Below are 22426 nucleotides of genomic sequence, written 5' to 3' on the forward strand. Positions count from 1 at the left end.
GTTCAATAGGTTTGAAAGAAATTGCTGAAGTGGCCTCACAGCCTGTTGTATCTCTGCCTGGTGTGCGGGTATGACAATTTCCAGGCAGCTTCGCCGGCACTGTGTGTTGCTGGACTTTCCACGTCATCTTCTGCCTTTGCTTTGTTCTCACAGGGGTCAAGAGAACTGGCTGCAGCTAGACCACAGGGTTCTGGAGCACGATTTGCCTAAGAAGCCCGGCCCAGCTATTCTGCACTTTGCTGTCAGGTATGCTTGAGTGCATCCAGCATTCACCTCCCTTTTTGGTTTGTTTTATATTTGTTTGTTTGTTTGTTTGTTTGTTTCAAGATTTCTAGACATCAGAGATAATGAATAAAAAGAGAGAAGACCCTTTGAGACCATTCTCATATGAGATTGTCTACTGTCTTGGTCTAGGTTACCACAAATATGATACAGAGTTGTTGCCTTTGAAGATAAAGGAGAGAGACATCTTGCTTTATTCCTCAAAGACTCTTAGATTAAATGTAAGGCTAAAAAGCGGAGAGGTGTATTTAAATGTTTAAGCCTGGAGGGGTTTGTTTGTTTCATGTTTGTTTGTTTGTTTGTTTTATTCAATAAGCTGTTAAGATTCTTCAACTCTAAAATCTGGCAGATATCTACTGTTTAATACTTTAGCTGAGAGAATGTGTGCTAGAGATGGGGAAACAGTTGAGTTTTATACAACTGCTTGTCTTAATTGAAATTGAAGATACAATGCAAAGCAAATGCCCAGAGGAAGAATTATCCCAGCAGCTCGGAGATCTGAATTGCTCCATGCGGAGACGGACAAGGATAAAGGTCACAGCCTTCTGTTCTGTGGGCTCTGTTTGGGGAAAGCCCCTTAACAAGCTCCCGAGACCAAAGCATTTAACTAAATCAGGGGTTTCTCAGAGCTGGCCCGTCTGGCAAGTATTTTAGCATTAATTATTACCGATGGAAGAGAAGTGGAATGTTTAAAGATTAACCCCCTTGCCCTCTCCATAACTTAAGATATAAAACATGACCACTGGAGCCCCCACTCTTTTCTGGGGCAGCCCTGAAAGCTGATGGGCAACTCTACAACTTTGTATTGCTGGTGGATTACTCATAAATCACGCTTACTTTCGTAAAGCTGATTCGGATGCCTCCACCAGGAAAGGCGCTAACTGCCAAGAAGGACAGTCTGAATTTGACCCCTGGGACCCCACCAGTGAAAAAAAGAAAATTCCAACATTTATCCGCTGTCCTCCGCATGCGCGCGCACCTGCGCGCGCAAGCATGCGCACCTCGCATAAATAAGCAAAACCGTTTTAAACCAAGTCAACTCAAGAGTAGGCTAAAATCCTGTGAGATTTTAATGATGAAGTCTCGTTTCATAATGTGATGTTGGAAACCCCACTCCATACCCTTCCTCTACCCCCTCCTTCCTCCTCCCCTTTTCTCTCCTCATTTCTTTTCCTCTTCTTACTCCTCCTTCTCCTCCCCAACCCCTTCTCTCCCTCCCTCCCTTTCCTCCTCCTTCCTGTATTGTTCAGGCAAAGTAAGTTATGGTGAAATTTTACAAGTTCTGTTGTTTCCTTGCTTCATCTGCTCCATGAAATTCAGCAGCGCGAAAATACTGTATCTTACCCTTATTTTAAATTGTGATTTTTTTCCCCCCCCTGTCAATTAACTATTGAGGGTTGCTGAGCCTTTTCCTGAACATGGCATGTTCACAGTCCAGGGGAGGGAGGGGAGTCTTGTTCTTGTTGGGGTTTCTCTTTTCAGGTTTGGGTTCTGGGGGCCGGAGAGATGCTTCAGGGGTTAAAGAGTACTTCCAGAGGACCAGAGTTTGAGTCCTAGAACCCAAATGATGGCTTCAAACTATCCCATGGGATTTGATAGCCTCTTCTGGTCTCCGTAGACACCAGGCACACCTGTGGTGCATAGACACCTGTGCAGGCAAAAGACATAAAATTAAATTTTTGATTCTGAGATCTGTTTTGGATTTTTTTTTCTTACCCTTAACCGTAATTGTTGTTTGTTTGTTTGTTTGTTTGTTTGTTTTTTCTTTCAATGGTGCTGGGAATTGAATCCACAGTCTTGCCCAAGTTCTATGCTCTGTCACTGAGCTCTGCCCCAGCCCCTCAGAACTTTTGATTATTAATGCCCAAGAAGGAGGGCACAAACAGATGATTTGTTTAGACCTAAATCATAGCTCTGGTGAAGTGCCCAAAGATACTAAAGAAAAACTGGAGTTTGCTGAAAGGATGTGATGTGAGGTTTGTGTGCCCAGAAACAGGGAAAGGAAGGAAGGAGGAGAAGGAGGCCAGGAGAAAGCTGCCTGTTAGTAGTTAAGCAGGAGCCAGAACAGCGAAGGGAAAGTGGCTTGGTGCCCACGAGGTGCTTATAAAAAAATGAAATTATCACTGTGAGCATTTCAAACTCTGGAAATACAGAATGAGAAATTTCTGTTCACCAGAATTTCCTCCACCTCTCCCTTCAGTCCCCAGACCCTTACAGGAAAACTGGGTGGATTATGTAGTGATTCCTGTTTGTGTCTTACAAAGGAGAGAAAAAAATTCCCTTTCTTTGCTCTTACACACTTCAGCTGTTCAGCCTTCTGTAAGCACATGGACTACTCCTGGCTATGTTAAAATCTGGGCACTGTTAACAGCCTTCTATGTTAATCTTTGTGTGCATGCGCCTTTTTTTTTTTTCTGTGTCATAGCTCAGCAAAAACATTGTGTCTTTTTGGAGAACCTTAACAAGTGTCATTTATTTTGTGGCCACAATTGTGTGCCTGTTCTTTGACAGCTGCTGTGGTTTAGCATACCTCTGAAAATTCCAGAGAGCAAACCCTGCCTCCCCTTCTTGACAGTCCTTTGGCAAGACGGTGCTATCTTTTCCAGCAGGTTCCTGGGATTCCACAAGCAATTGGTGGCTTGTTCTTGGGGCTTTAGCTGCTAGTTAGCACATTATCTCAAATGGCCCATAACCACTTTCTCCTCTCTGCTAGCGTATGTGAAACCCTTATCAAGGCTTTAATGATTCACTTAACTCATCCTCCCAACAAGACAGTGACATCATCATAGCCTTTATTATTCCAATTAAGCACTTGCTCCAGTTAAAGAAAAGATAATGCAGAAGCACACTGAATGGAAGTCTCTGAATCCTGTATGGTCCTCACTGAGGTCACAGAGTGGAGGGCCACAGTCCTGGGACGGCTAGTGAATGGCTTTTGTCACACACTGTTGTTTGGCTGAGGGTCTCACAGCTCCAATTAGAGGACACAGAGTTGTTGGTGACATTTCTGTCCGAGGAAAGAACCCATTAGGTTACTTGTGTTGACTAGAAAATATAACCAGGGAACTCAAAGCAGAATTAAAATATGTATATGTGTGTACCAGAAAAGCCTAGGGTATTATGAGGCTTAATTGTAATCCCAGTACCAGTGAGGTCAAAACGGCTGGATCCTTGAGGCTTGCTGGCCAGCCTAGCCTGCTCAGTGAGCCCCAGGTAGTGAGCCACTCTGAGTGCAAGGGTAGGGAATATTACACACACACACACACACACACACACACACAAAGTGGCCAGCCCCTGAAGAACAACATCTGTGTTTGACCCCTGGCTTCAACACACACACACACACACACACACACACACACACACACACACACACACAAATATGCAGCCAAAGATACTATTTGGTTGTTTTGATCTTTGACCACTATAGAGGCATCTGCAGGTTCTGGGCCCCTCATGCATGGATAGCCAGTGATGTGCTGGGGTACAGAGGCCCCTGATGCATGGGCTTTGGTAACATACTAGGACACAGAACATGGGGGCTCCTCATTCATGGACATCAGGGAGATGTGCTGGAGCACAGAGCCTCGTCCTTCATACACGGCCGTCCATGTGATGAATTAGCACACGGTGAGAGAGAATCCCCTCCAGTGGCCGCACATTGGTGGGGGGGTCACTGTTATTCTTAAGGCAAGCAATTGGAAATACCCAAACGCTGACACCAAAGATAGGGTGAGCAAGTTCTGGCATCTCTCAGCAAGCCGTAAAGAGGTAAGAGAGTGTGCTGTGTTTCGTTTCCTCCAGAGGGAGAAGTGGGGTCCAGTGTAATCACAGTGGGAAAATTTTCAAACCATGTACTAGCTCTTCCCATTAGGACCCAAGGCTCCACCTCAGCCTCAGTCCTAGCCCGGGTTCTGCTACTGTGCCATGGTAGAGACCCCTATTGCTGAGCCCCTCTCTCAGTCCTCATCCTGTGAATCACAACTCCATTAAGTCACTGTCCTCAAGCCTGTCTGTTAGCATATAGGCAGCCTACTTCTGGGTTGCCTAGTAACCTGTGATGTCATCATGTGTCACCTACCGGGTGTGTGGAAGGCATGGTTCAACCGCAAATGTGCAGGCTATAAAAGGACCAACGCGCCACTTTGTCGCTCTCTTACTCTCCTTATTCTTCTGTCTTACTCTCCTCACTTTCCTGAGGGTCCCCTTCCGTGTCTCTCTCTTTCCTTTTCCTCTCTATCTCTCCACCTCCACCCAGTAAATCTCTTTCATGTACCTGTTGTGTATGTGGCATCATTTTAAAATAAATACTAACAACGTCCTCATCTGCCTCATCTCCTGGACGCAGGTTGTGCCTCAACAAACAGTGACTCGGCTCGTATTTATGACAGATGCTAACAGATCCTAAAGAGGAGTCCACAATTGCTTTAAGTTAGTATATTTTAGAAATATTTAAGGGCTGGGCAACCACCTGGGAGGAGCTTCACTGAACATTTCTACTTTCCTTCTCTTCAGTCCTTGCTTACTGGACTCTGCCCTGTTTCTGCTCAGGAAAGACAACAATGGATGGGGAAGCATCCGTGCCATCCTCATCTGAAACTGGACAGCCATTACTTAGCCTATCACTGTGTCCATCCATCTGGTAGTTACTGAGTCCCTCCCTGGGGTCTGATCCTGTGCTGGGGCTGAGGTTGCAGTGATAAGTGACAGTGATGGACCCCTGCCCTCACTGCCACTGGGAGGACATTGACACTAAAAGAATGAATGTGTAGGGTGTCTCGTGTAAGAGATTCTGGAAAAAGAGCACGCTTTCGGGGTGGAGAGCAGGAAATATTGGTGAAGCCAGGCAGGGCCGTTGCCTTGAATAGAATGGTCTACGACATCCTATCACAGAAGCTGTTATTGTCAAAGACATGGAGACGAGGCAAGGAGGTATCAGATCTTTAGAGAGGTTCAGTCCCAGGCCAAGCAACTAGTTAGTAAGCGGGCTGGGCAATAGGAACATGCCTGGTAGGGAGCTGTGTGTCTGAATAGAACCCAAAGGAGGGGGAGGGACAGAAAGTGGCTTGGAGTTCAGGGGCAACTGGGGCTTGTGGGACTTAAGAGAGTAATCAGGCAGTGTCTATAACAGACTCACTGTGGCTGCTGCGTTGAACAGAGTAGTGGTGTGGTGAGAAGGCACGGGTTGAGGGGGTTTGCTGGGAGAAACTGAGGTAGGAAGGATTTACAAGGGTCTAGAGATGAAGAGAGAGAGAGGGACTATACTGCATCCCACATAATCCTGTCACTTGGAGATGAGGAAGGAGACCTTCATTAAGGTCTTGGGAGGAGACAAGGTGAAGCAGGGGCTGTAAAATGACTTCACAAAACTGTGTGCAAATATTAAAAAGTGTCCTTTTTAAATCTTCTTTTAGTTGTGAAGCTGCTTTTGCTATCAAGACGTTTCCTCTTTCCTGTCATGTAACTAGCCACGGAGTGGGCAACGTGCTATATATTTGACATGTGTCCCATTGACTCCTGAGCTGAGCACGGCAGTGCTACCAATAAGAAAGTAGATGAGTCTCTGCTTTAGAATCTGACACAAGAGGCAGCCTGACACAGGATACTTCCCCACAGAGAAGGGAGGAACAGAATCGAAGGAGAGGCACACAGTGTTTGCTTTATGATTCCAGCACTGAGCATTTGCACACACACACACACACACCCCATTTACAAAGCCTCCAATAGAAATGAGAAAAGGCTCTTGCTGCCAATCCTGAATTCAGTCCCAAGGATCCACAAGGTCAAAGGAGAGCAAGGGCTCCCTCAAATTATCCTCTGTATGTGAACATACGCACACACTAGACAAATAAATAAGTAAAAATTTGAAAATGTAAAATGAAACTTGAAAAACTATGCATATGACTCATTTGTGAATGGGCACACTGTAATTTATGAATGTGAGCCATCTCCGTGTGAGTGCAAACTTCCCCAGGCTTCTGGGGACTTCTCCCAGCCTGGGGTTTTTATCTTACAGCTGTAAATTATCTTTGGCAAATATATGCCTCTTTGGTAATGGACCCCAGATGTGAACCTTTGGAAAGCTGAGAGTGAGTGAACTCTTACAACAGGAGTGCAGGGACTGGCCTGACCTCACTGGAAAGGTTCCCAATCCCTCGGGGGAGGGCAGCGGAGGTGGTGCAGGCTGGTACCGACCGCCCTGATCCACCCACTGGGACCTCAGTACCTTTCACCAGCCTTATCCCCCGGAATAGCTCTCAGGTTCTCCGTTCCTTTCTTATACGGCTTTTTCTTCTCCCTTATTTTCCTCCTTGTATTTGCTCTGTCCCAGACTGTATGTGTCCTATCTGTGGAACCCTCAAGTCTCGGCATTCCTCAGCTTGGAAGAGAATTCTGTTAGGAAGTAGGAGGGGTAACTGCTGCCATTTTGTTAGATTGTTGAGAACAACGAGCCTTTGAAACCCTACTGGCTGCTTCAGGCTTCATTGTCCTCTGGCCTGCCGTGGGAACGTTAGGCTTCTGGAATGAGAGCAGCAAGGACCAGCTATGGCAGCACACACATCCTCTAACCCTAGCACTCAGGAGGCCAAAGAAAGAAGATCTTGAGTTCGAGGCCAGCTAGGCTACATAGCAAGACGTAGTCTCAAAATAAATAAATAAATAAAATTAAAAAGTATGAGAAATAGGTTCTACTCTAGAGAACATCATACCTACAACAGTGGGCTTCATTACTCTGCTAGGTAGAAAACAAACAAACAAAAACCAAAGAAAACCGCTTTATTTCTAAAGTTTTATGTGTAGACTGCAGTGAGGATGGCTTTATTGTTGTGGAAAGATGCTTCAAGCAGATTCTAGGTAAAAAAAAAAAAAAATCACAAAAATAGAATATACAACATGAAAGTACTTTTGTAAGATAATTGAACACAGTGAAAAAGAGTTTCGGAGGCTGGAGAGCTGGCTCAGCAGTTCAGATCACTGGCTGCTCTTCCGAAGGACCCAGGGTTCAACTTCCGAGTACCCACATGGCAGCTCACAACTGTCTGTAGCACCAGTTCCAGGATATCTGGCACTCTCATATAGACATACATGCAAGCAAAACACCAGTGCGCGTAAAGTAAAAATCAATACATCACTTAAAAAGCAAAAGGAGTTTCAGATGTTAGCAGGGGTTAAAGTTCAGAGTAGAATGATGTTTGTGATGAATTGTTGTCTTCTCTTTATGTTCCTCCTGTAATGGGCAGGAGTAAATTCCTTAAGTAAATTTTGTGTTTTAATTTTGAGTGCACAGAGTAATAAAAAGATGCTCCGCCGTGGCTGTGACAGGCTAGCGTGAATTATCTCGCTGAGGAGAAGGTGAATGACAGTAACAAGGCAAAAGGAGAAATCATCTTTTTAAAGAGGAATGTGATTTAAAAACCCGAAGGATGGACAGACTCCTCCCACCTGGGCTTAGCAGAGGGTGGACTGGGATGTGAGTCTTCAAAGCTCTTTTGGCTCCAAAGTCAATCCCTTCTGGCTGCAGAACACCGCAGAAACTAGGAGTAGCTGTGAGTCGCTTTAATGTCAGTCAGGAACCCGTCAGTGGAAGACCAATTCTGAACTTCCAGGAGTGTGTGTTAGTTTCCATTTGTGAGGTTAAACCAACCTAATTCAAGTTCAAGAAAGACACAGAATCTCCTGAACACCCCTCTCTCTTCTTTCTCTCTCTCTCTCTGTGTGTGTGTGTGTGTGTGTGTGTGTGTGTGTGTGTGTGTGTGTGTTTGTGTGTGCATATGTATCTCAAGCCAATGAAGAAGCCTTAGGGTGCCATAAAAGTAAAGAATTAGTATTGTGAAGGGTAAGAGAAACTGTAGAATAAAAAGATAAAAAGTTAGGGCCAGTGACATGGCTGAGCGAGCAAATATACTTGCCTTGGAAGCCTGATGACCCGAATTTAACCCCAAGAACCCATGTAGAAGTAAAAGGAAGGAATCAAGTCCACAAAATATTTCTCTGACCTGCACATGCACACTGCGGTAGCCTGAGCACCGCCCTTTCACACAGATGTACACACAGGAATAGCAAAGATAATAAACTTTTCAAGCTAAATGTGTGCTCTTTCATGAAGGGTTTCTCAAGAGCTGGTATTTGGGGTCAGATTGTCTTTGGGCTGTAAAACACCGTGAGGCACGCCTGACCTCCTCCACCCCCAACCCATGCCCTTGATCATCAAAAGCCACCCTCCTCAACCTTCAGTCCCCCACCATGGACAGCAGGCTTTCCCACCATTCCTGTCCCTTCCTGTCCCAGCCTTTTCACTTCTCAGCCGTGTAGCTTTTGGGGTAGCTCACCAGTGAAAAACAACACACCCACTGCTGCCATTGTGGTGCGAGGGTCTGTTGGATCGTCACGTGTTAACGGCAATGGAGGCTTGCTATGCCTGTTGGGTATGTGTACGTTGTAAACCACAGAGTCAGTCTCCATGTGCTGAGTGGGCATGACGGCCGGAAGGTGATATACAGCCTTTCACTGGGGAAGATTTGAGACTGTCTGGCTTGGGTCTGACCCAGTCCCCTCTGCTCAGGGTGGAGGGTCTTAACATTTATCTTTATTAGTCACCATCCCCAGCTGTCCGCTCCTTCCCAGACATGCCTCCCCTGCTTCTCTCCCCGGTTCCTTGCAAAACCTTAGCCTCTGTTTGCCCCCAGGAGATTGACAGCACCCTGATTTGAAGAGAGGAGTGCTTAATAAACGGTCCCTAGGGATGCTCACTCCTGTCGCTGGCTGGTCATGGCGAGATCCTCACACCCCTTAGACAAGGTCGCCAGCCCTTGTGGAGAGCCTGGAGAACTCACTCTCCTTTGAGGGCAAGAGCAAGAGGGCAGGCCCCTACGAGCTCAGCTGGATGTCTTGTCTGGCTCCCCTACCCAGTCTGGAAATGCAGGGAGGAGGCAGTGGAGGAAATGCGGTTTTGACCCCCAAGCACACAGGAGAAGCAAAGAATGCTTCTCTTGGGAATTCTCCAAGACCGCTGTTCCCCCCACAGAGAGGAAAGGGCTCACAGTGGACTCCCTCCAGTACTACCCGCTGTGTAACTGTTGAGAGAAGGAGATGCACTGAAATCACAGCTCAGCCTTCGGTGTGCATGGTGGAGGAGACAGTGGCTGAAAGGTCATTATAAGTAATAAACAGGGATTGGTCGCCCCATTAAGAAAGTGGCTTAGGTTCTGATAGGGATCTTCTGAGGCACGGGGCTGCCTGTACCTAGTCTCTGTCTCTCGGTGTGTCTCTTTCTCTCTCTGTCTCTGGTGTGTGTGCGTATTCATACGCACAGCTGCCTGTAGGTAGGTGGATATATCTCTATGTGCACGTTAATGGAGGCGAGAGGACAGCATGCCGTTTGCTGAGCGTGCCATCTCCCCAGCCAGAAGTACAGTCTTAGATGTATCCACAGCAGCCTGGAGAAACTAGGGGGAGGCATGTTGACCTGGTCCCGCCACTTGCCAGTTGTCACCTCGGTATGGTTATGAATACAAAATGATCGCATGGCTCTTGCCCACTTCACCTCTTTCGAAGATTGTCACTCGAGCACTGCCAAGACCTTAGTCAAGAAGAAACTGCGCTCACTTGAGGAGAGTACAAGTCACAGCTGATCAGGAGACCATTTGCTTAGCAGAATTTTCCTATTCTGTTTCACATGGAGAGCCAGCCTGAAGAGGCTAAGGTGGAAAGGTAACAAATGCAGGATCAGCCTAGGCTACCAAATACGTTCAGGGGCAGCAATATAGTAATAATTACTACCATGCATTCTATGCCATCTAGTAAATGCTACCCACTCTGTTGGCTCATATCCTATCCGATGTCATGGAGGCCTGAAAGGAAAGAGAGACAATGAGAGCCAGGTTGAGGACCTCCAGTCTGGAGACAGACCTGTGTAGGTTTTGAGATACAGACAAACTTCCACCTAGCCCCACAGCATTGCCTTGACCTTCTATGGATAAATAACATGACGTAAAAATGGGCTGGCCAAACATCAGTAACTATTCAGAGGAAAGCCCACCCAAAAAAACTCCTGTTGTGTGTGTTTGTGTATGTATGTATGTGTGTGCATGCATATATATGTACATATGAGGTCAAATGTCAACCTCAGATGTCATTCCTCAGGTGTTTTTAAGAAAGGGTGTCAATGGCCCAGCACTCTCTGAGTAGGGTAGGCTCTCTGGCCAGCAAGCTCCAGGGATCTACCTGTCTAAGGTGAATGCCAACACACCCGGCTTTTTATGTAGGTGCCAGGGCTTGAACTCAGGTCCTCCTGCTTGCAGGGCAAGCATTTTGCCAACTGAACCATCTTTCCATTGCCTATTCTTTTCCATAGGCCATCTTGTTATCCAACTGGCAGGCTTCCAGTGCAGTTCATCCTTCCAACTGTAGTTCATCTTTGTCATGGCATCGGGGTTTCGTGTTCTAGAATCCCTTGTGAGTGATTAGGTGAACCACGAGGAAGGTGAAAACATGTGGGACGGCAGGAAGAATAAGGACAGGAGCTCCCCCAAGCAGTTGTTCTTCCAAGAAACTATCCTTCGTCAAGTTGTTTGTGGTTTGTCTCCAGAGGGAGGCCTATTCAAAAAGCTCAGGTTGGTCCTAAAGGTGAACATTTAGCCTGGCCATCAGATAGACAGACTCATGGCGAAATTCCTCACAGTAAAACCACAGAAAAGAAACCTATCTGTTGTGAAAAGGACAGAAGCAATAGGTGTTCAATAATGAGTCTAAAAAGCCATTATCCCTGAAGATCACCTGTGCTTTTCATAGACCCCTCACACCTCAACTTGTCACAAAACTCCCCTTGACAGGATGGCGGATTCAGAGACCTGGTAACTGAATGCCTGGGCAGACGCACTAACCAGGGAAGATTGTCAGAGGCGAGTGAGAAATGGGATAGGGACTTGTTCGCTGTAACTAGGATACAGTCAGGGACCTGAGCGTCAGAGATGAGCCCCGTGTCTGGTACGGAGGGATCTGGTCACAACTGGAAGGGCAACAGATCGATTTGGTGCTGGGCCACCAGCAATGCAGATCCTTTGGTTCTCAAAGCCTGGCAGAAGAGCTGCCCCCCCCTGATATGCCCTCTGCCTGGAATGGCCTTCCTACCATGGTCACCTGCTGACCTCATACATTCTTTAAGACTCAGCTCAGTTGTCCCCTCTCCTGAGGCACTTAGCTGATGGATTTCATTTTGGCAGCACGCTCCCTCTTATTTATTAGCTGAGTTAATTATATCCCTCTTGTAGGCTCCCATGACACTGTGTTCATAGTGTAGCTCATTGAGATTGTTACTATAGGAAAGAATTTTATCTTTTTTTTTTTTTTTTAACATAAACTAGGAAGTCTATTAGACTCAGTTTGTATTTTGGCTCCACCACTTCCTAGCTCTGTGGCCAAGAGAGAAGAGCAGCTCTTGCACCTCTGTTCTTTAGCCTTCTCATATGCAGGACGGGGTCAGAATTTGCTTCCTACTGTATCAGGTTTTACTGATGAGCAAAAGAAGAAAGAGGGGGAGGAGGAAAGAAAGAAGAAATGGTGTCTATAGAAGAACACTGTATGTCTCTTCTAGCACTTGATTTGGTTGCCAGCAAACAGGCTCCAATTACAGCTAACATAGGAAGAAAATTCACAGCAGGAAAAAAAATAATGAATCGAACAAAGCCTCAGAGGAGACAGGGCTTCAGTGAGGATCTGGAGAACAGGAACCAGAGGACAGTGACATGCATCAGGATGCTACTTACAAAACAAATAAGATCCAGAAATCTTTGCCTGTAGGTCATTCCAGTGGTGGTAAATTCCACAGTGAAAGAATTGACCTGGTCAAGTCTGGGTCACATGCCTACACGTTGGGGCGTACTCTCCTGTCCTCCAAGGGTAGTCCTCTGCTCAACCTTGCCCATTCATATCCAGCCAGCAACCTTCTGGCTTTTCAAATATGATTCTCCTCGCAAATCAATGCAGTGCTATTGATTCAGACTCAGAATTTAAAAAGAAAGTGCTGGAGAGAGGGGGGAAATCTGAATGAGAATTGGATTTTAAATAGCGTGAAGGAATTATTATGAACTTGTTAGTATGAAAATCCATCACGCTTATGGTTTTTGTGCAATGCTATTCTGTGAGAGGTTCTCACCGAAATGGTTCAGAGTGACATTATCATTATCCCTGAACTAGAGTAACCACTTTGTGTTATGGCTGTGTATGCTGCTTCTGTCTTATGCTTATGGTCTTAGAAGAAAAGCCTGCTCATCCTCAGTGTCTTTGTATGACGGTGATGTGATAGAATTGAACACCTTTTGAACCAAACAGGCCATCCCTTAGCTGCTGATTCTATGGACTGATCCAAACGTTTCTGTTTGGCACTTACTTTCTGTAGTTCTCTTTAACCTAAAAATGGAGAGAAAAGCAAAATGGGGAATTCTTACACAGTGTCTGGCTCATAGAGGGCTCTAGATAAATGGTTACTATTGTTGTTATCAATGCTGTCATTATTTTCCCTAATTTCCCCATCATCTTTCTCAATGTCTGGTGCCAATCAGGTATTCAATATTTGATAAGAGAATAATTTCCAGTTATAAATAAATTCATGTACACCTATGATTTGTTTGATTGACTGACGGTCTGTTGACCATGATGTTCATTGCTGTACTCTCAACAATTTACAAAACCAATCTTTTGGACAGCAAATATCCATTGAGTACAAAGTGTGTATATGTTTAAGGTAGAGGTGAAATAGAAGCATAGAATCTTGGGATGAAAACAGGCTAGGGGTTCTATTAGTATGAGCAGGGACTCAGCTAGGAGATCCCTACTCTGAGAAAGATTCTTCTTCCTAAACAGCTCTAACTTTATTCATTTAGTCTAAGATCTATCACCTGCTGCCCATAGATGCTGGCTTTGCTCTTTTGAAGGCATAGAGAACACATATGTCCACATATGTTAGTGACCTAATGATTACACCAGTCTTGTTTCTCAGCGTGTTTATTAGCATTGCTGAGATAGCTGCCATTACTGAGGGCTTAGCTTCCTGTACAAATGCTGATATACAAATCTGGCTGGAGAGACAGCCAGAAAGAGGATCTGGTTAACAGCATTCTCAACAGAGTCAAAGGAGCCAAACTCAGGTGTAGCCTATTCTGCAAGCAGAGCTCTGAAGCTGCGTCCATGGTGGCATCCATGAGAGGATGAGCTGGGACTGTTTAAATGGAAGAATGCTGAGCACACCCCATCACACGGCAGGAGCTCCCTCAACAATCAGGATCCTGGTTCTACCCTTTAGTCTCACTGTGAACCTTCTTGGGTTATCTTCATAGATAGAGTGAGTCAGTCAGAGATTTAAAAAAAAAAAGGGGGGGGATTTCAGGTGTGGTGGCACAAGCAAGGCCTTTGTCCTCAGGCTCCAGAGGCAGAGGCAGGATGATTTTTGTGAGTTCAAGGCCAGCCTGGTCTACGTAGTCACTTGCATGACAACAAAGATTTAAAAAAAAGGAAATAGCCACCACCACCTGGCTGAATGAGATGAAGGTTGACAGAACAGTTCATCTCAGCCCCTCAGCAGCTGGCGTGGCCCTCCTTCCTCCCTGTAATCCCCCCATCACAAAGAATGGACCACTCTCTTCTGTTTCCTCTTCCCTGCCCCTTCCCACTTCCTGTGGCTCCTCTTTACTGCCTCCTTTTCCCTCCTGCCTCTCCAGTGCTCTAAGAGGCCATTTGTTATTAGTTTACCCATTTTCATCCAATGAAAAGTCTCTGTTGCTAGCACTCTCTCCCTTCTAGGCCACTTCACCAGCTTGGTGCTCAGAGCAGTGATCAGGATAAAACAAAGGAAAGCAATGAGAGAACACCCAAAATATCACAAATGTAGTCTTGGTGAAGGTCAAATTCAAAGATTGTTCATCCCACTGTCCAAAGAAGGCTCTGTTAAACAATGTCGTTCGCATCTTCTGCATTTATTCTTCTGCTCAGAAGAATCCTGCATCCTCTTGATCTTTACAGATAGCTCAAATTCCATCACACTCTTCAAGCTTGTTTAATAAAGTACGGTTTCACAGGGCCTCAGTGGCTGGAATTTGCTGAGTTCGTATCGTACACAGGCAACGTACCAGGCACTATTTTTGTCTTACCATCACAGGAGAGCCCTTCTAGCAAAGTGTCGGTAGCTCCACCTCATCCAAAAGGATCTAGTTTAGGTAGCTCACATCACTTTATCCTTGCTATGCGGCAGAAGTTCTCAACTTGTGGGTCACAACCCCTCTGGGGATCAAACGACTCACGGGAGCCACTTAATAGCATCGTACATGATGTTTCTTAACAGTAATAAAATTGCAGCTATGAAGTAGCAAAAAAGTAATCTTATGGTTGGGGGTGGTCACCATAACATGAGGAACTGTATTAAAGGGTTGGGAGATTGAGAACCACTGCCATGCAGGAATTCAGTGACGACAGAGGAGGGATTAGCAATGATAAGATTTTTTTTTTAAATAATTTGCACTTGGTATCTAATTTCGACTCTCCAAAATTCTAAGTACAATCATCACACTTACCTTGATGTAAAGATACAATCCGAGTAACTTGCCCGAGACCATACATCAAATAAACAGAGGTAACCTTCTAGATTTTTCTTACTCATAACGTTTTCCCCATCACGTCTCATTCCCTTCCCCGCCTTCGTATTCCTCAAAACCTAAGTCTCCCCAGCCATCATTAATCACACTTAGCAGTGAGCTAAACCCGGTTAAGCACAAATATGCCAGATTTACTCTCATTCTGGAGCCTCCAAGTCAACACACAGAGGTGGCATTTTCCAAACGATCTTAACATTTCTGTGATGAATTCTTCTACAGCCTTCTCAGCTGCATTATTGAGTCACATACTTTATTAACAATAAAGGAAAACAGAAACAAGCGCCGAAGCGCCACGATGATTTCCAGGCCTGAAAATGCTCGTGCCCCACAACGTTCTTTTTGAGGATGCAGGCTGTGTGAGTTGTCCTAGGACACTGTCACTCGTGTATACTTTAACAAGAAAGTTCTAGAACACAAAAAATGCTGGGACTCAGGTTCGCTCGCTTGTACCTGGCACAGAGCCCCGGTCCTCTCTGGAAAGCTTTCAGCACGATGTCATGCAAACAAAGGTTGACAGCCTCAGCTTCCCTCCCTTTCCACCTCAGAGCTAAAAGGAACTTAGAATCTGCAGGCTCACAGACAGTACAAGGAAAAATCTTAGAAAAGGCATGGGGACGGGGGCTCAGAGGACCCTGATTTGCATGAGAAAAGACCCAGACTTCACAGCTCTACGGAGCTTGGCTTCTAGCCAAGGGAAACCCAAGCTCCTCTGAGAAAAGGGAAGGAATGGGGCCTAACTGTAAGTCTCTGTGAGATGGGGTAAGGTGGGCCTGGAGTCCGCCCCACCCCCATCCCCTCACAGCAACTCTGAGAACCTCTGGGCCAGCAACAAGCCTTGAGGTTCAGATCTGTCCTGCTTACTCAGCCTGTCACCGGTGCGCTTGGCTCTGAGCTCTTAACTGGGCTCCCTCCTGAAGATGTCCGGGGCATTCTGAGCTCTTAGCTCATGGGGCAGCGAAAGAGCCACATATGCACACATGTGCACACACACACACACACACACACACACACACACACACACACACACACACACGGTGCTTGCACAGGGACCCATGTTGAGTCTCCCTTTAACTCAGGTTTTGCTCCGCAGGCGATTTCGCATGTAGGTATGTGTGTGAGCATGAGGTGGTGTGCACAATGTAGCAACAAAAGCAGAGACGGCCGGCTCCTTAAACGCTGTCTTTGAGGAAATAAAATTATGCCAAGAGAAGGAAGTTGAGCCTGAAGAAACACTCCTGTACTGTCTTTCAGGTTCTACATCGAGAGCATATCCTTTCTAAAGGACAAGAACACGGTGGAGCTGTTTTTCCTGAACGCGAAGGCCTGTGTGCACAAGGTAAGGCCCTTGTTTGTGTCTTCGTGGTTTGTTTCCCCAGCGACTGAGACATGGCCTTGCCTGCTGGCTCACATCCAAACTGAGGAAAGAAGACAGCCTCTCTCCTTGATATCCACTCCCCAATCCATACCTCCCCAGCTCCTCTCCCCAACTCGCCCCTCCCCAGCCGGGCTCTCCACCCCACCCCACCCCACCACAGCCCCTCTTCAGAAGCTGAATGGTGAGCTGATCTCCACTCAGTCACTGCGTCAAAGGTAGCTGAGGCTCCACGTGGAAATGACCGAGAAAGAAAGATGGATCCAGTCAGACTGTGGGAAGCCTCTTCGTTGTAACACTTACCATCGTTCTAAACACAGTCCCAGTTTCCGTTCAACCTGCCAGCCCCTCATGCCTCCTCCACCTTAGCTCCAAAGAAACAGAGCGGGTAGCGCAAGCTTGAGCTCAGCTCCACTGACTGCTTTCAGTAGATCTCTTTAAATGAGGGCCAGCAGGGGTTTTTGTTGTTGTAGTTCTTTACTGAATTTCATAAAAGCAACCTATCCTTGATGGATAGAAATAAAGCAAATAAAAACAACAACAACAACAAAAATGTCCACACTGAGGTGCTGTGGCCAAGTTGAAATACCAGCCTCCGGGAGTTTGGTTTGGTTTGCTTTGATTTTGTATGGGGAGGGTGTGGCCCTAGGGGTGGATTGGTTGGGTTTTGGGGCGGAGCTTTGCTGTGCATTTGCAGCCCGGGCTCTTTTTTTTTTTTTTTAACCTGTATTTATTTGTGTTGTGTGTGTTAAGGAGCAGGGTTGCACATCCACAGCACACAGCACAGATGACAACTGTCTCTCCTCTTTGACATGCATGACAGGGATAGAACTCAAGATCCTCAGACTTGGCAGCGAGTCAGCTCCCTGGCCCGAAAACTCTGTCTCTTAACTGAGGGTATTTATTCTAGTTACATATGCTATGGTTACTGATGGGGGAGCTGGGTCTAAGTCTCTCACCTTCCTATTTTTTTTTCTTTACATTTTTTCTGACTTCTTATGAATTTGGCACACACAAGCGAGAGAGAGAGCATGTGATGTGTGCAGAGTGAGTGACCACACGTGCCTACAATAGCACACATATCTATGGAATTCAGAGGACAACCTTGGGAGCTGATCCTCACCTCCCACCTTATTTGAGACAGTGTTCACCGTTCTGTGCCTGCCAGGCCAGCTGGCCCCTCTGTCTCTGGACAGGCACTCTCTTCCTCCCATCTCATAGGAGCCCTGGAATCACACGCACCACTGTACCTGGCTTTCCATGCGTCCTGAGGATTAGTTTGCATGGCAAGGGATTTACCATCTACCCAGCCTCTTATCGAGTGTTTCATAATTCCATTTTCCCTCCTTTGTCGGCTTAGCTCTCTTTGTTTTGCTCCTGTCGTGACTGCTTTAGAGTTTATGGTCTGCGTCTTCAGTGTACCACATCTGTCTCAGAGTGACGTGCCAGCATTTCAGACATTGTATAAGACCCTTCTGCTTCTCAGGGGAGGTGGTTCCCATCATGCCTCACTTTGGGCTGTGCCGACATCATTACTTTTGTGTAAAAGTTTGATCCCCTTTGAAGATATTTAAATACTATAAAAACATCTTTAGCAGTACAGCCCCCATTTCTGTCTGTCTTCATTCTTTTCTGCCCGACGTATCTTTCTTGTACCTGACAGACACTGGGTAGCATTCCCCATTGTGTGAGAATACGGCTGGTGCTGTATTCTTGCTTCTTTCTGAAAGCACTGGCCTTTGTCTTCAGTGTTCGAATGACAATTCGTAGGATGTAAAATTGTACATTGGTGGTTTTTGTTTTTGTTTTTCATTTCTGCAAAGATAGCCATTCACTATGGTTTTGCTTATGTTGTTGCTGATAAATCGTCTGCTGTCACACCAAGTCTTTGTGGTTCAGCCTGTGCCAGGTCTTTTATTTTCCTCTCTAGCTGCTTTTCTAAGTTTCCACGTTAAACAATTTGATTATCACATACCTTGATACAGCTTTCTTAGTGTTTCTGGTAACCTAATTGCCTTGGGTTTTTATGTTTACTGTTTATATTAAATTTAGGAAGGGGTGTGGTATTTATGTGTACTTAGGTGCATGTGGGTCATACGTGTCCTGGTACATGTGCCTGTATGCACCTGTGCATGCAGAGATCAGAGGACAACGTTGGGTGTCTTTCCTCAGGAACCACCCACCTGGTACTTTGAGATACAGTTTCTCACCAGCACCTAGAACTCACCAGCTTTCGGCTGAGTTGGGTGACCAATAATCTCTGTGTGACTTCTTTTTGTATGTGACTCCAGACACCTAGGTATATGAAATAGCTATAGAAATTATTGATAACAAATCATATAGAGATTCATTTTAAAACAATTTTTTTGGTATACACACATTTTACCATTTTTTTAAAGCTGAAAGTGAATTTGCATGCTAATGAGATGCTAATGAGATGGATGTCTGTTTATTTTTACGTGCAGAATGCAATCTTGGCTGAGTATTTGACACTGTCGGATGCAGGAAACCTTCAAATTTTTTTCATAGTTGATCAACGTTTTGATTTTATAGTTGTCAGTGCTAAGAACACTCTTTCATGCAAGTATGGAATTCAAGTGGCACAAGTGTGTTTAGGGGCATTTGAGAAATTTGGTCCCAATCACAAGTAGAACTCCACGACCCTACCTTTTATGAAACTCAAGCCCTCAACTCAAACATCAGTGTTTAAAATCCAGTGTTCTCATACAGTGCAATCCACAGATACACTAATCTGATACTTACATGCTGAGGAATCGTGGTAGGAAAGTACTGGAAATCTCTGTTCTCCATTAAAAAAAAAAAAAATTGCTCTACTTCTGTAAGAGAAGAGACGTTTGCACATACGTTAAAAAGCACCACAGCTCCCAGCACTCGGCATTGACAACTGTGGGTCATCTGGTTCCAGGCATTGTTAGCCGGCGTGTTGCTGTGTCAGGTGTACGCAGAGCAAGGTAGGCATGTTCCATGTCGAGTGTCCAGAACTGAGCCTGCCTGGGGTCACGTGGCGCAATGCCACACAGGCGCGAGCTGCCCGAAATGGCTGGCTCCCTATGCATTCGATTGCGAATCAGGCTCTGGTGGTGGCACATTCGGAGACATTTTACTGTTGCTAGACTTTTATTTTTTATTTTTGTTTTTTTCAGACGCCACATTCGGTCATGGTACCCCACTTAGGGTTGTGGTCACAGTCTCGAGAGCCGGTACTAGGCCATTAGAAGTGACTCTGGGATCTAAGTTGTTCTGTTGTTTTCTTTTGGGTTGGGGGTATTTGGGTTGGGTTGGGTTGGGGTTGGGTTGGGTGTTTCGTTGTCTGTTTTGCCTGTGTGAGCATGTGTGTGTGCACATGGGGAGTGGTGGGGGCAGCTGTGTGTGTGCACGCTTGTGTGTGAGGATTGTTCATGTGTATGTGCGTGTGCATGCTTGCGTGTGCATGCTTGCTTGTGCATGCTTGTGTGTGTGTGTTATCTTCTGTAATTTTTTTGTTTGTTGTTTCTGCCTCTTCAATTCCACCCTTCTTTTGCACCCTAATGTTCATTAATCACATCTGGTGTATTTGAGTATTTATTGTTGGAAGGATTTTTAAAAATCATTATATATATATATATATATATATATATATATATATATATATATATATAACTTCAGATTATATAAAGTGTAATTGTATTAACATTTCTGTATTCTCAGCTGCTTAGACTTATTTTTATCCCCATCCTGAGTGGCTTGGGTTGATTTCATTTTCTCTACTGACCATGTTTTAGCAGCCTGATGATATGTGGTTACATGCTCGATGTTTGTATCTTTTTAAAAGTTTTAAATTTTTTATTTTTAATTATATGCATATGGTGATCTGCCTGTCGTGGGTGCAGGTCCTCTGGGAGAGCAGCCAGTGCTCTTAACTGCTGAGTAGTCTTTCCAACCCCTGGATGTTACTAATTTTATCTTTTTGAATGCTACTTGCTTCTGTCCACACGTAAATATCCTTTGTATTTGTTTCTGGATGCAGTTTAGCTATTAGGATACTAATATGTTTGTTTGTTTGTTTGTTTGTTTGTTTGTTTGTTTGTTTCTGACTTGCTTTTAAGATTTGGTAGGCGGGCCCGGAGCAGAACTAAGTCACTCTACTGCAAACTAGCTATTTCCCATTGCGGAGGCAAGAATTGCCTGGCTCTGCTTCCCAGTGCTCCAGGAACCACAAGGTTCCCTGGTCTGCCTGGGTCCCAGGCATTTGCAGTTCCACATGAGGACCATGCAATGTTCCCTCCCGGCCTTTCACGGGGTTCCCGGCGGCGTCAGGCAGTCCTTCTTGCACAGGGGTTGGTAGTCTGCTCAGCACCTACAGGGCCCCTCTCTCCGGTCTTCCAGGGCCCTCCCTCTTCCTCTGGAGCTCTGTTGTTCGAACTTTTTTCATTTCAGTTCTTCCGGTTTCCAGCTCCTCATCTGAAGGTGTCTGCTGCTTTCCCTGTGTTCACAGTCTGGAAGCCTCAGCAGGAAGCAGGGGCGTTATGACACTTGTCTTGTTCAAGGAATGCTCAATGTTGTGAAAACTGTTGAGATTTTTTTTTTTTTTTTTTTTTTTTTTTGAGGAGGATGGTGGGCTTTTTCAAATAAGAGAACATATTCTATTCCTGTTACTCTTGGCTGGAAGGGGAAGTATTCAAAGAAGAATCTTTGGCTACTTCTATGAAAAAACTCAAATGTCCCCACTACCAAAATTCTACTATCGCCCTCTCTTTTGAGGTTCAAGTGTCCCTAATCCTTGACTGGTGAGTCAACCCCTATACCCAAATGTAGCATTTACGAAGTTGGGAAGGTATCTTGTAACCACACTGGTCATCCTTCCCTGTGCGGAGGAACACAGACACTCTGTGTGACGTCACAGCCTAGCTGACCCTGCTACAACGGTGCGGCTTTCTCCCTTACTCGCTCGCTCTGCTGCTAATGCAGAGAAAATAAAAATCGAAAGCCAGTGGTTGTAAACTCATACGTCTCTTGCAACTGACTCTATACGCTAGACTCTGCTTTGGCTTAAGGAATACTGCAAACCTCTCTCATCATACTCTGTCAGTGCGCCTCACTCAAAGGGAGTTTTCTCATGCCTTCTAAGAGAAGTTAGAATACTCACTGTTATTTAGAAAAAGGGTCTCACTCTCTGTCCCAGACTCTTCTCAAACTCACAGGAATCCACCCGCCCCAATCTCCCAAATGCTGTGGTGACATGCATGTACCACCATGGCCAGCTAGAATTTTACAGTTTTTATAAAACATAAGATCGACTATTACATAGGTATGTGTGTGTGTCTATTGTTCAGATAATTCATTTTTTAAAAACAAATGATAGGAATTTAGAGTAGATGCTTTCTATGTAGTCAGTATGCAAGCCCGTAACAGTCAAAAGAGAAGTCACAGAATCACCCGGATGTCACAGGATATAGCAGCTGTCTGTCAGTTCAGTCTTAAGTAATTTCTTAAGGTGTTTGGTTGTTTTAGGACATTTGACATAAGGACTGTCACATCAACCATGGCCACAGAAGTAAATAAGTTTTATGAGCTCATAGCCTCAGCTGCGGATCATGTGTAGGTGGATTTATTGAGTGCCAAAAGTGAGTCAGTGGTGTTGACAGCTCTTGGTGTTGACAGTGACTTGGGGTTCAAGTATATATATCTAATGGGCTTCTCTCCACAGTGTGTAGGGTACGTTTCCCATCTGCAGTGTGTTCGCTCGCTCTTACAGCACTGCCCAACACACACACTTCTTCATCTTTGAGAGAGAGCTTCCCTTGACTTGTTATTTTCTTCCTTCCACACAGGACAGTACGGGCCAGAAAGCAACACTCTCATTTGCAAATACAAAGCCACGCTGTTTACATACTTCATTGTAAGAAATATGACTCCAAGATTTAATACAATAGCTGGAGCTCTGCGTGCCGATATAAAAGTCGGTTTATATTCACCAGATTCAGCCTCAGTAATATGTCATTTGAAATGCCGGGTCGCTCCCAGTGGGTTTGTAAATATCATTGCCCATTTGCATTGTGAATGTGCCGCTGGTGACCTTTAACTGTGTTGAAAGAAATACCTCATTTCTGACTTTGAATATCCAGGA

At 45.3% G+C, this 22426-nt stretch overlaps 1 protein-coding gene across 2 annotated transcripts in view; it reads left to right on the top strand.

The window, feature by feature from the left end:
• The window catches only part of Frmd4b (FERM domain containing 4B), a 229009-nt gene that overhangs the window by 112645 nt on the left and 93938 nt on the right, over positions 1-22426 (top strand). For both annotated transcript variants that reach the window (XM_055628486.1, XM_055628485.1), the window contains exons 4-5: positions 154-246; positions 16179-16263. In XM_055628486.1, the coding sequence (XP_055484461.1) occupies positions 154-246; positions 16179-16263 (178 nt within the window). The remainder of the gene's footprint in view (positions 1-153; positions 247-16178; positions 16264-22426) is intronic.

This window comes from Psammomys obesus, unplaced genomic scaffold, assembly GCF_907164565.1.
Source record: "Psammomys obesus unplaced genomic scaffold, mPsaObe1.curated_primary_1811, whole genome shotgun sequence".
In the NCBI taxonomy this organism is placed as follows: domain Eukaryota; kingdom Metazoa; phylum Chordata; class Mammalia; order Rodentia; family Muridae; genus Psammomys; species Psammomys obesus.